The sequence below is a fragment of the Herpailurus yagouaroundi genome, unplaced genomic scaffold (assembly GCF_014898765.1).
Source record: "Herpailurus yagouaroundi ecotype Mexico unplaced genomic scaffold, PumYag 220, whole genome shotgun sequence".
NCBI classification, from domain to species: domain Eukaryota; kingdom Metazoa; phylum Chordata; class Mammalia; order Carnivora; family Felidae; genus Herpailurus; species Herpailurus yagouaroundi.
This window is the reverse complement of record NW_024412451.1, coordinates 407519-420303: the sequence shown is the minus strand read 5'-3', so window position 1 is coordinate 420303 and position 12785 is coordinate 407519. Positions and strand designations below refer to the sequence as shown.

General features: G+C 59.2%; 1 protein-coding gene across 1 annotated transcript in view; it reads left to right on the top strand.

The window, feature by feature from the left end:
• Positions 1-12785, top strand: part of MEGF8 (multiple EGF like domains 8) — a 40790-nt gene that overhangs the window by 15298 nt on the left and 12707 nt on the right. Inside the window, 19 exon segments of the mRNA XM_040457167.1 lie at positions 181-381; positions 766-966; positions 1403-1639; positions 2537-2655; positions 2738-2869; positions 2972-3085; positions 3389-3637; positions 4140-4339; positions 4629-4839; positions 4938-5022; positions 5024-5188; positions 5721-5853; positions 7767-8014; positions 8109-8219; positions 8389-8507; positions 8864-9071; positions 9594-9774; positions 10308-10471; positions 11173-11317. Coding sequence (XP_040313101.1) covers positions 181-381; positions 766-966; positions 1403-1639; positions 2537-2655; positions 2738-2869; positions 2972-3085; positions 3389-3637; positions 4140-4339; positions 4629-4839; positions 4938-5022; positions 5024-5188; positions 5721-5853; positions 7767-8014; positions 8109-8219; positions 8389-8507; positions 8864-9071; positions 9594-9774; positions 10308-10471; positions 11173-11317 — 3223 coding nt within the window.

The following is a 12785-nucleotide window of genomic DNA, read 5'->3' as shown; positions in this document are numbered from 1 at the left end:
TGAGAGAAGTGATGAGCAGAGGCCAGGACCCTGTTGTCTGTTGTCTGAGTTGAAGTCCCAACTCAGAGTGCCCCTGGCCTCGGTCTCATGTTTCATAAAATAGGGAACGAGGTTGGGTGTGGACACCGAGGGGCCATGCAAAGAGACACTCACACATCCCCTTCTCCCTGGCTGGCACAGGTCCTGATTGTCCGCAGTACGACCATCACTCTGACGCCCAGCCCAGAGACCGATGTGTCCCTGGTCTACCGTGGCTTCATCCACCCACTGCTGCCAGGAGGGCCCGGGGGGCCAGGGGCTGAGGATGTAGCTGTGTGGGCCCGGGCCCAGCGTCTACATGTCTTGGCCCGGATGGCCCGTGGCCCTGACACAGAGAACATGGTGAGGTGCTTGAACGTTCAGGGGGGCTGCTAATTATAAGTATGGGGGCTGGGGCATATAGTGCCAGGGGAAGACTAGGGAAAAATCAGAGGCATGGGATATATCCTTAGTGGAGGGAGGCCCTGGGGTTTTCAGTTATGAGTGGAGTTTGGGGGGAATTTTGAAGAAGGTGGGGAACGTCTGAGTTATTAAATCCGATTTCCCTGAGGTGGGTTGTTGGAGGGTTTAGGGGTTCGCAGGGGTACTTGGGGTCTAAGGAACTCTGAGGCCCTCTTCCCAGGATGGAGGTGAGTGCTAGGTGGGTTTGGGGCTCTTGGAGGTTTCAGGGGTTAGGGTGGCACTGGAACATTCTGAGGCCCCTGTCTGTCCCCCACCCCTACCCAGGAGGAGGTGGGGCGCTGGGTGGCTCAGCAGGAGAAGGAGACAAGGCGGCTGCAGCGCCCGGGGTCTGCTCGCCTCTTCCCACTGCCTGGCCGGGACCACAAGTATGCGGTCGAGATCCGGGGCCAGCTCAATGGCTCGGCAGGCCCTGGGCACAGTGAACTTACCCTGCTGTGGGACCGGACCGGCGTGCCAGGTGGCAGCGTGAGTACCCAGGCCCTGGCCTCTGACCCTTCACCCAGGCCCTGACTTTCTGAATGTCAGAGCACAAATTCTAACCCTCTTGACCTGACCTCTTACCCCTTGACTCTTGAACTCTGGGCCTCACCTTGAGCCCTCTAGGCCCCAACCTCCGACCCCCAGACTCTGACCTGATCTCACATTCTGACTCCTGCCCTGACCCCACTGGCCCTGACTTCTGCCCTCTCTACTTTGACCTCTAATCTCTAGATTCTCTCAAACCCTGATGCCCTCTTGTCTGCTCATCCTAAATCCTGACTTTCTACATGCTTAAGTTCTCAACTTTGTCTGCAGACACTGAAGTCTGTAGCCCCAAACTCTGACCCCTACCCCCAACCTCGACTCCTGCCCTGTGACTCGGAGTGTGGACCCCTGACCCTAATGTGAGCACTTCCCGCAGGAGATCTCCTTCTTCTTTCTGGAGCCTTACCGCTCTTCAGCCTGTTCGTCCTACTCCTCCTGCCTGGGCTGCTTGGCGGACCAGGGCTGCGGCTGGTGCCTGACCAGCGCCACCTGCCACCTGCGCCAGAGCGGGGCCCACTGCGGGGACGACAGGACCGGCGGGTCCCTGCTGGTGCTGGTGCCTGCCCTCTGCCCGCTCTGCGAGGAGCATCGTGACTGTCACGCCTGTACCCAGGTGCCTGCCAAGCCACAGAGGGGAGGTCTCGAGACAAAAGCAGCCAAATCGGGCGACTGGGAAAGGGGGAGGGCCCCCTGGAGTTGGTACGGGCATCCAAGGGGTCCCCCTGGGGGCAGTGGCAGGAGGCAGGTGGAGCTGTTGTCTTTGATCTACAGTTGAGAGCCGGGTGGGGAGCAGAGGAGAGGGGCTGGAGAATGGGCTCCCGGCAGTCAGGACTCTCTCTGTTGTCACTGCCAGAAACCCAAGTTGGTACCTCCTTACCAGAGGAGCATTTATGGGCTCAGGCTCCGGGGTCCAGGAGTAGGTCTTTAGGCCTGTGATTCAGACCGTGTCGTCAGGCATCCACCTCCCTTCATTCTATACCCTTGCTTCCCTGGAGGTTCATTCCTCAGGGGTTGCAAGGGATTCACAAGGGCTCCAGACCGTTGTCCCCCCCCACTCAGCTACCCGAGTCCTAATGGAAGAGAGCAACTTTCCGTCCTCACCCCACTCTCGCCCCCCAGTTCAACGGAAGTCCTAGAAGGACATTTCACTGGCTCTGGTTGGGTCTTGTGCCGACTTTCAGACCCGTCTGTGAGGCTGAGGGGGAGGACGTGTGGCCCTGTCCACATCTGAATCTTAAGGATAGATCAGCCCTATCTGGACCACACGTAGGGGTTCTGTTGCCCCAAAAGGCAGTGGCTGTTGGGAAGGCAGTTCCCATGGATCTTCAGCCGTGGCTGGAGGGGAGAGTCTGGAGAGGATGGCAGTTGGGGAGGGGGGTGGGCTTGGAGGGGTGGTCTGGGGGGTGGGTGGGTGAGGGAGGCAGCTGCCAGTTGAGCTGGGGACGGAGCCTGTGCTGGCAGCCCAAGGGAGATGGCTAAGCTGGGCTCTTCCTCCTCCTTGACTCCCCAGGACCCCTTCTGCGAGTGGCATCAGAGCACCAGCCGCAAAGGGGATGCAGCGTGCAGCCGGCGGGGCCGGAGTCGGGGCGCTCTGAAGAGCCCAGAGGAGTGTCCCCCGCTCTGCAGCCAGTGAGCCTCCTGGGCCCAGGGAGAGGGTATGGGGAGGGTTTGTGGGGGCCGGTTTGACCCTGTCCCTGCTCCCCGCCCCCAGACGCCTAACCTGTGACGACTGCCTGGCCAACTCCAGCCAGTGCGCCTGGTGTCAGTCCACCCACACCTGCTTCCTGTTCGCTGCCTACCTGGCACGGTACCCGCACGGGGGCTGCCGTGGCTGGGACGACAGGTACAGTCTTGTCAGGGTGGCGGGGCTCCCAGAGAGGAGAATGGAGCCGGGGGGGGGGGGGGGGGCCATGGTGGGACGCCCACCACGCCCGTCGCCCTGCAGCGTGCACTCAGAGCCCCGGTGCCGGAGCTGCGACCGCTTCCTGACCTGCCACGAATGTCTGCAGAGCCATGAGTGCGGCTGGTGTGGCAATGAGGACAACCCCACACTGGGACGGTGAGGCAGGGGACAGTGAGGCCAGAGGGTGGGGCGGGGGATGCGGCTCTCCTTCCGCCCTAATTCTAATGGCCTGTTTCTCTGCTCCTTCACCTTTTCTCTGTTTTTCTTCCCTTCCCCTCTCTCTCCGGTTCTCTCTCTTTTCTCCACTCCTACCCGGGCTCTGTGGCTCTTTTGTTCTCATTCTTCCTTCTTGTCTTTCTGTTTCTGTCTTTCCTTCTCTCTCCCTTTCACTGTCTCCCTGTCTCTGTCTCTTGTTTCTCTCTGTTCCCACCCCCTTCTTCACCTCCTGCCTCCCCTCAGGTGCCTTCAGGGGGACTTCTCGGGGCCTCTGGGTGGGGGTAACTGCTCCCTGTGGGTGGGGGAGGGCCTGGGGCTGTCTGTGGCCCTCCCTGCCCGCTGGGCATATGCCCGCTGTCCAGACGTGGACGAGTGTCGCCTGGGCCTGGCGCGGTGCCACCTGCGGGCGACCTGCCTGAACACACCCCTCAGCTACGAGTGTCACTGCCAGCGGGGCTACCAGGGCGATGGCATCACATACTGCAACCGCACGTGAGTGGGTGCGGGTTTCCATGGAGATGTCGCCCCAGGGCTGGGGCACGTGGAGATGGAGGGAGGAGGTGATCATGGTGCTGGGGTGCCTCCCTGGAACCAGCATCCCCAGTGAGCCCGGGGTTTTTACCTTGCGGGGTAGGCCCTCATTAGAGTGACAGGGTCCCCAGTGTGACACTAGTTACTGTGGAGACGGGTCATCCGTGGACTGCGGGCCATAGTCTTCAGCGTTGCCATGGAAACGGAGGAGGACCAAGTTGAAAGGGGTTTTCACAGAGAGCAGATCACCAGTTGTGATACGTGGTTACTATAGAGACAGAAGTTACCACGTGCGATGGGGTTACCTTGGAGACAGGGCCGCCTACGGAGCCCAGGACCGTGGAACAGGCAGTCGCTTGTGATGGCGTTGCCGTGGAGATGATGGGTTGGAATGGGGTGTGTCGGGGGTGCCTTGGGGGCCGAGGGCCTGCCTAGCCCTTCCGTGCTCCTGCCACGCCCTCAGGTGCTTGGAAGACTGTGGCCACGGTGTGTGCAGCGGCCCCCCTGACTTCACCTGCGTGTGTGACCTGGGCTGGACGTCAGACCTGCCCCCGCCCACGCCTGCCCCGGGACCCCCCACGCCCCGCTGCTCCCGGGACTGCGGCTGCAACTTCCACAGCCACTGCCGCCGGCGGGGGCCTGGCTTCTGTGATGAGTGCCAGGGTGAGCGGCCACATCCCCACCCCCGGGGCCAGCTCCAGTTTCCTTTCTCTGCCTGGGCTTCTGGGTCTCCTCTCCCAGCTGTGGATCCCCCTGTCCCATTGCCTGCTTCTGACCCCAAACGGTTTCAGTGCCACCCCCCGTCCTGGGACTTGGCTATTCCTCCCCAGTCTGGGCCCCTGCTTACCTTCCTTTGAAGCAGGCAGGTGGGGTCAGGGATAGGCTGAGCCAGTTGTCGGGCCCCTCCTGCCCTTGCCCTGACTCTGTGTCCCACCTGCTGGGGCCCCCACAGACTGGACGTGGGGGGAGCACTGCGAACGGTGCCGGCCCGGCAGCTTTGGCAACGCCACGGGCTCGGGCGGCTGCCGGCCCTGCCAGTGCAACGGGCATGGGGACCCGCGCCGCGGCCACTGTGACAACCTCAGCGGGCTCTGCTTCTGTCAGGACCACACCGAAGGTGCCCACTGCCAGCTCTGCTCCCCCGGCTACTATGGGGACCCTCGGTGAGCCAGGGGCCAGCCAGGTGGGCCAGGGTGTGGTTAGGGATGTGGTAGGACAGGGCAAGGCTGGTCTGACGCTGTTCTGTCCTCTGTCTCCCCAGGGCTGGTGGCTCCTGTTTCCGGGAGTGTGGGGGGCGTGCCCTCCTTACCAACGTGTCCTCAGTGGCGCTGGGCTCACGCCGGGTTGGGGGGGCTGCTGCCTCCAGGCGGTGGGGCAGCAAGAGCTGGGCCAGGCCTGTCCTATTGCGTGTGGGTTGTCTCAGCCACCGAGGTGCTGCAGCCCTGTGCCCCTGGGACCCTCTGTCCCCCCCTCACCCTCACCTTCTCCCCCGACAGCAGCACCCCCTGCACGGTGAGTGCCGAGGGTGCCAGAGTTCAGGCCCGTGTTTCCCCCACCCAGTCTGAATCCTCAGACAGGCCCCGACCCTACATCCCTTTTTCTTTATCCTTCAAACCCTAAGCTCCCTTCCTCAGACCCCAGACCTTCATTCCTAAGCCCACAGACCCTCCCATTCCCCAGATCACCTCCTACTTCCTGAGCCCCCCGTTCCCCATTCCTCGGTCCAGGCATGGTTAGTATCTGTACAATGTGTGTGTGCCAACTCTGGCCAGTAGGTAGGGGCTGTCAGGAGCTGGGCACCGAGAACGAGGCTCCGTGCAGAGTGCCTGATCCATCGATTAGCCATGTCTGCTGTGAGCTTGGGAGGGGAAGGGTAGCCTCCGTGCCACAGTTTGACAGTCTGCCCAGAAGTTTCAAGCAGCTCGTTTCCCGGTCTCAGATTGCCCTCTCCTTTTGAGCTCCTCCTCCTCCCCAAGCGTCCCCAAGCGTCCCTCTTTCTCAGCCTTACTGTCCTGATCCTTCACTCTGCATCCTTCACTTCCAGCTGAGCTATGTCCTGGCCTTTGATGGATTCCCGCGCTTCCTGGACACTGGTGTCGTCCAGTCGGACCGTAGCCTCATTGCTGCCTTCTGTGGCCAGCGGCGGGACAGGCCTCTCACTGTGCAGGCCCTGTCTGGTATGGTGGCTGGGGAAAGCGGGACCCTGTCCTGGACCATGGAGCCCTTGTCCCTGTACCTTGCTCCCTGAGGTGGGCTCAAGACCCAGCCCACCCTCGGCACTGCCCCTGACTTCCTGGGTGATGCTGTCCCTTGCTACATCTGGGCCTCAGTTTCTTCAGCTGAGAGGCTAATGGGATTGCCCTGGCTGGGCTGCTTCTCTGAGAGAAGGCCCACGTGGGACAAGTCTTTGGGGTACACAGAATGCGGCTGGCGTGAAGGCCCCTGACTGTCTCCTCAGCCTGGTGGTTCTCAACAGGGCGGGGGTGGGGGAGGATTTTGCCCCTTGGGCCTTTTGGCTAAGTCTGGAGACGTTGCGATTGTCACGAGGGCTGCTGGTGTGTCACGGGTGGAGGCCGGAGATACGGCTGTGCCTTCTGCAGCGCACAGGATGGCCCCCACAACCAAGAATTACCAGGCCCGTTACATCAGCAGTGCTGAGAGGTTGGGAAACCGGCCTTGTCTGATGGAGTTGCGCTAAAAATAATTTGTTACCTGTGGCAGCTGAAGGGCCCGAGTTTGGAAATACTTCCTGTTCACGTTGTAAATCGGAGTGGTTCCGGGTCTGGAAGAGAGGGCGGAGTGGTAGTTGGCCTGCTGGGGACTGCACGTGACCCCGGAGCCCTCCACAGAGAGCAACTAGAGCTAGGGGCCCTCGATTTCACTTCACCCAGCAAATGTGTACTGAGCACCTTCCGTGAGCCCCACCCGAGCTGGGTGCCCGGGGCGTACAGCAGGACAAGGGACGCAGGTGGGGGGGAAGAGGGTAACAAACAGCATCAACACATTTTAGTCAGAATAGTGATACCTTTGCTAAGGGATGAGAGGAAGCAGAAAGGAGGCACCTGGCCTGTCTGGAGGGTTGGGGAGGGCTTTTTTTAGAGGTGAGAGTTCACTTGAGGCCTGAAGGGGGCGGTGTGGGAGAGGGAGGAGGGTTCTTCTCCAGGCTCTGGAGGCCAGAAGAGCAGGTGCCCAGGCCCGGAGAGGCAGTCTGGGCACCCGCCCTGCTAGAGCACAGAGGGCTGGGAGAGTGGGAGGCCTTGAGGTCCGAGGGCCTATGGCATCTCCACTATTAACATAACTTTATCAAGGCATTATTATTATTATTATTATTATTTAAAAAATGTTTTTAATGTTTATTTATTTTTGAGAGAGAGACAGAGCATGAGCAGGGGAGGGGAAGAATCCGAAGCAGGCTCCAGGCTCTGGGCTGCCAGCACAGAGCCCAATGCGGGGCTCAAACCCACGAACCGTAAGATCATGACCCGAGCCGAAGTCGGACGCTCAACTGACTGAGCCACCCAGGCGCCCCTTATTATTATTATTTTAAAGTTTATCCATTTTGAGAAAGAAAGGAAGAAAGTGTGCGCATACACAGGGAAGGGGCAGAGAAAGAGAGGGAGAGAGAGAATCTCAAGCAGGCTCCACACTGTCAATGCAGAGCCCAATGCGGGGCTCAAACCCACAAACCGTGAGATCATGACCTGAGCGGAAACCAAGAGTTGGATGCATTAACTGACCGAGCCACCCAGCGCCCTCCCCACCCCCGACATTATTTACACCCATGAGGAATTCCTGCCCCTCTCCCTCACCACTGATCTATTCTGTAAGGAGACTCGGTCTTAGGTCAGAGCTGTAGGGAGCTGTGGAGGGTTCGGAGCTTGCCGGTGATGGGTTTGGGATTGGAATTTGATGGGTTGGATGAGGGAGAGAGTGTGCAGGGTGCAGAACAGCTAAGCATGGCAGTGATTATAAGTTACAAGGAGTGCCTTCCTCCCCTGCCCAGTTACACTGGATTTTCTCTAAACCTGGGGGTAGAGCAGCATCCTGGAGCCCAGCCCTGCCACAAGTCTCTGGCCTCTCCCCCCCACAGGCCTGCTTGTCCTGCACTGGGAGGCCAACGGCTCCTCGTCCTGGGGCTTCAACGCTTCTGTGGGCTCTGCCCGCTGCGGGTCAGGGGGCCCAGGGAGCTGCCCTGTCCCCCAGGAGTGTGTGGCCCAGGATGGGGCCGCAGGTGCTGGACTCTGCCGATGTCCTCAGGGCTGGGCTGGCCCCCACTGCCGCATGGCTCTGTGTCCCGAGAACTGTAACGCCCACAGCGGGGCGGGGACTTGTAACCAGGTATGGGGGGGGGGCCGGCGCCGCCCAGGACAAACCGTGTGGGACAGGGGTGGTGGTCAGGGCTCCCTCTGAGTCCCCGTCTGCTCTTCCCCAGAGCCTGGGTGTGTGCATCTGTGCTGAGGGCTTCGGGGGTCCTGACTGTGCCACGAAGCTGGACGGCGGGCAGCTGGTCTGGGAGACCCTCATGGACAGCCGCCTCTCAGCTGTGAGTTGTGGATGCCACTCCTGCAAGGAGGTGCCACACAGCCTACTTCCTGGATCATTGCCCCCCCCCCCCCGCCCAATTCCTGGGACCAGCCCCCAGACCCCACATGCAGCCTGACACTTTATAGTGATGTTAGCCTGACCCCTCCTGTCCCCATCTCCACCCCCAGGACACTGCTAGCCGATTCCTACACCGCTTGGGGCACACCATGGTGGAGGGACCTGATGCCACCTTGTGGATGTTTGGGGGCCTGGGCCTGCCCCAGGGGCTGCTAGGAAACCTGTACAGGTGAGGGATGCCTCCGGGAGGTGGGATACCTGAGTGAGAGAAGGTTACCTGAGGAGATGCTGAGGTGTCTGTCACATAAGAGTCCCTTGGGGGGCAGAAAAAAACCACCTGGTGTAAAACAACAAACAAATCTCTGCAGGCAGACATCCCAAAAGATGATGGGGCACTTGTCACAGGAGGCTCATCTCAGGGTCTGGGATACTGTTTTGGGTGGTGCTACCCCGGGTGGGGGGGATGGTAAGATGATAGGGGGTCACCCTAGAGGATGTTGGGATAACTGTGTGTTGAGGGGGGGGTCACCCCAGAGGATACTGGGATGACTCAAGTAAGACTTGGATTTTGCACCTTGGCTCCAGGTACTCCGTGAGCGAGCGACGGTGGACACAGATGCTGGCGGGAGCCGAGGATGGGGGCCCGGGCCCCTCCCCTCGCTCCTTCCACGCGGCTGCCTATGTGTCCGCCGGCCGTGGTGCCATGTACCTTCTGGGGGGACTCACGGCCGGGGGTGTCACCCGCGACTTCTGGGTCCTCAACCTCACCACCCTGCAGTGGCGGCAGGAGAAGGTGAGCCCGTCTCCTTTCCTCCAGCCCCCACAGTCCATCTCCAGCAGGGGTGACCAGAGCCGCTCCCGCCGTTTCACCCCCAGAGGCCGTAGCTCTCCCCCCGCCCGCCCCTCCGGGCTCCAGCACACGTCCGAAAGTTGAAGTTTACTAGCCATCCTGGGTCACGCTGTATTCCCAACCCAGTCCGTGGCCAAGCGGATGTGATCCTCCTGTCCACTGTGTGGAGCGGGTACATTCAGCCCCACACAGCCAGAGTGAGAGAGAAGAGCAAGGGCTTCCAGAAGAAACACAAGGCTGCCCCTGCCTGCGTCAGTGACCCCGAGCAGGCAGAAATGACTCGACGCCCATGCACACCTGCTGGGACCAGGCTGGGCATGTTGGAAGCTTGGGGTCTGACCGGCTCTGGGCAGCTCATCACCTCCTTAGCAGCTCAAGGGGGGGTGTCAGGAGTTCTGAGTCTTCTACCTGCAAGATTACCCCTGACCCCCTGCTCCCTGGTGACCTCTGCCCTGTGTCCCCCAGGTTCCTCAGACTGTGGACTTGCCAGCAGTTGCCGGTCACACCCTAACTGCCCGCCGCGGCCTGTCCCTGCTCCTGGTGGGCGGTTATTCCCCCGAAAATGGCTTCAACCAGCAGCTGTTTGAGTACCAGCTGGTGACTGGCACCTGGGTGTCCGGAGCCCAGAGCGGGACACCCCCCACAGGTCAGGCTGGGGACAGGGAGGGCACAGCACCTTGGACGCCTGGCCATCCAGGGCTCTGTGTAGGCTCTCTGTCCACTGCCACACTCTATGGTCACTGTCCCTTATAGCTGGTTGTCTCCCTGTCTTCCCCCCCACGCCCACCAGATTCTCAGGAGACCACCTCTTGGGAAGTTCAGTCTCTCTCTTTAGTCCATGATAAGCTGCCCACCTTCTGCCCCATGACACTGGGCCACCATGTTCCTCTCCCAGGGCCTAGATCACCGCCCCTCAGGTATTCTTTTCCTATCTCTCTTCTTCCATTCTTTGATCACTGCCCTCCAGGACATCCAGGTACCCCGTCTCCCTGTCTTCTCTTGCCCAGGGTCTCTAGTGGTTGTCCTTTCAAGCCGAAGGGGACGGAGGGGTTGAGAAGAGCTCCAAGGTGGTGTGGTCACAGGAAGGGGAGCCCAGGGAGGTGTGGCAGGGGGCGTTCCTAATCACCAGCCCTTCCCCCCAGTCTCTGCTTACTCACCCCCCCCCCCCGCCCCCGCCAGGTCTCTATGGTCATTCTGCCGTGTACCACGAGGCCACTGACTCCCTCTACGTGTTTGGGGGTTTCCGCTTCCACGTGGAGCTGGCAGCCCCGTCCCCTGAGCTCTACTCCCTGCACTGTCCTGACCGCACCTGGAGCCTGCTGGCCCCTTCCCAGGGGGCAAAGGTCAGGAAAAGAGGTGTACACAGCTGGGTGTAGGGGGGCAGGAAGGAGGGCCCTCCCTTTCCAGTCCCCTAGACTGGCCTGTGGCACCCCACGTCTCCCTTTCTCCCATCACTCACTGGGAGGGAAGAATCCTAGACCAGGAGGTCAGAGGCCTGGGTTCTGCTCCAGCTCTGCCCCTCTCTTGGTGTAGCCCTGGCAGGTCCCTCTACTTCCCAGCCTCCCCATCCAAAAAATCTGGGACTGAGGCTACTTGAACCTCCTGCATTCAAGGCCAAAGGAGATAGTATGTGGGAGAAGGCGGACCCTGGATGTGCTGGTTAGAGACAACTGAGTGTTCCATCTGCAAACATATTTCCAAGCCCTTTTTGGGGCCTTAGCCTCACCCCCAGGGTGCCCTCAGCCCAGCTGGCAAGGTCACACAAGAAATGTGGGATTCATCTCAAGCAGCCAGTGCCAGGTTCCCGGGGAACAGGGCATGAGGGTTCGGGGAGTTCGGGGAAGGGAGATGGCCCTGGGGGCTGCTCTGAAGAGTGAGGGAGGTTTCCTGGAGGAAGGAGCTGAGATTTGAAGGAGATTAGGGGTTGGGTGGGCTGCTGGGGGCTGAGGTATGGGGTTCAGGGTGGCAGGTGGGCTGAGAGGGAGCGTGAAGAGCAGAGGAGTGTGGGCTCTGACCAGCCATCCTGCGGGTGTCATCCCAACAGCCACGCCCCCGGCTTTTCCATGCCGCAGCCCTGCTAGGGGACACCATGGTGGTCCTTGGGGGGCGCTCGGACCCTGATGAGTTCAGCAGTGACGTTCTACTCTACCAGGTCAACTGCAACGCCTGGCTCCTGCCCGACCTCACCCGTAAGTCCAGTGCTCTCCCTGGGAGGCCCGGGGACATCCTGGAGGGGTCCCGGCCCTGTCCTGGGAGCCTCGTCATCCAGGGTCACTTGGGCCCCTTCAGACCCACCGGCAAATCCTCTTTCCCCTCTATCATCTAAACACCCATGGAGAGGCGCCTGGGCGGCTCAATGGGTTAAGGGTCCAACTTTGGCTCAGGTCATGATGTCACGGTCCATGAGTTCGAGCCCCGCATTGTGCTGTCAGCACAGAGCCTGGAGCCTGTTTTGAATTCTGTGTCTCCCTCTCTCTCTGCCCCTCCTCTACTCGCACTTTGTCTCTCTCTCTCAAAAATAAATAAACATTAAAAATAATAATAATAATAAATAAACACCCATGGAGATGCCCACCTTTCTTTTCTTAGAAAGTTTGTATTTTTTATTATGATTATAAAAGTAATAATATTCATTGTATGTAATTAGCGAAATGAGAAGAAAAAGATCCCACAGAATCCCACTCTCTGGAGATGGTACTATTATATGTGGGTGGGGGGGCTCTGCTGTTCAGAGGCTGGAAAGGGGCTGGTACCTTGCCTTTCTATTTCACTTACCATTTTAAGTGGTATGTATGTAAGTGTATATAACTGTGTATGCTTCTGGGCCTTCCTCCCTTTTCTTTTTGCTTCTTTCTTTGACTCTCTGTCTCTAATTCCCTTTTACTCCTTTTTTTACAAATTTATTTTCTTTTAATGTTTATTTATTTTTGAGAGAGAGACAGAGACAGAGCATGAGTGGGGCAGGGGCAGAGAGAGAAGGAGACAGAATCCGAAGCAGGCTCCGGGCTCTGAGCTGTCAGCACAGCCCGATGTGGGGCTCGAACTCATGAACTCCAACTCATGAACTCGAACTCGAACTCATGAGATCATGACCTGAGCTGAAGTCAGACGCTTAACTGACTGAGCCATCCAGGCGCCCCATCTAATTCTCTGTGACTGCCTGTCTCTCTCTCTCTCTCTCTCTCTCTTTCTTTTTTTTTTTTTTTTTTTCTGGAGGATTTAAAAAACTTGAGGCGAAATTCACATAAGGAAATTAACCATCATAAAATTAACAATGCTGTGGTGTCTGGTACCTTCACGATGTTGTGCAACCACTGCCTCTGTCCGGTTCCAAAACCTTTGTCTCCATTCTCATTCCATTCATTCTTTCTGTTTCCTTTTTCTGTTTGTCTCTCCCTCTCTCTCTCTCTTTTTTTAATGTTTATTTATTTTTGAGACAGAGAGAGAGCATGAACAGGGGAGGGGCAGAGAGAGAGGGAGACACAGAATCGGAAACAGGCTCCAGGCTCTGAGCTGTCAGCACAGAGCCCGACGCGGGGCTCGAACTCACGGACCGTGAGATCACGACTGGAGCCGAAGTCGGACGCTTAACCGACCACGCCACCCAGGCGCTCCTGTCTCTCCCTCTCTTTTGTCTTGCTGTCTGTGTCCGATTCT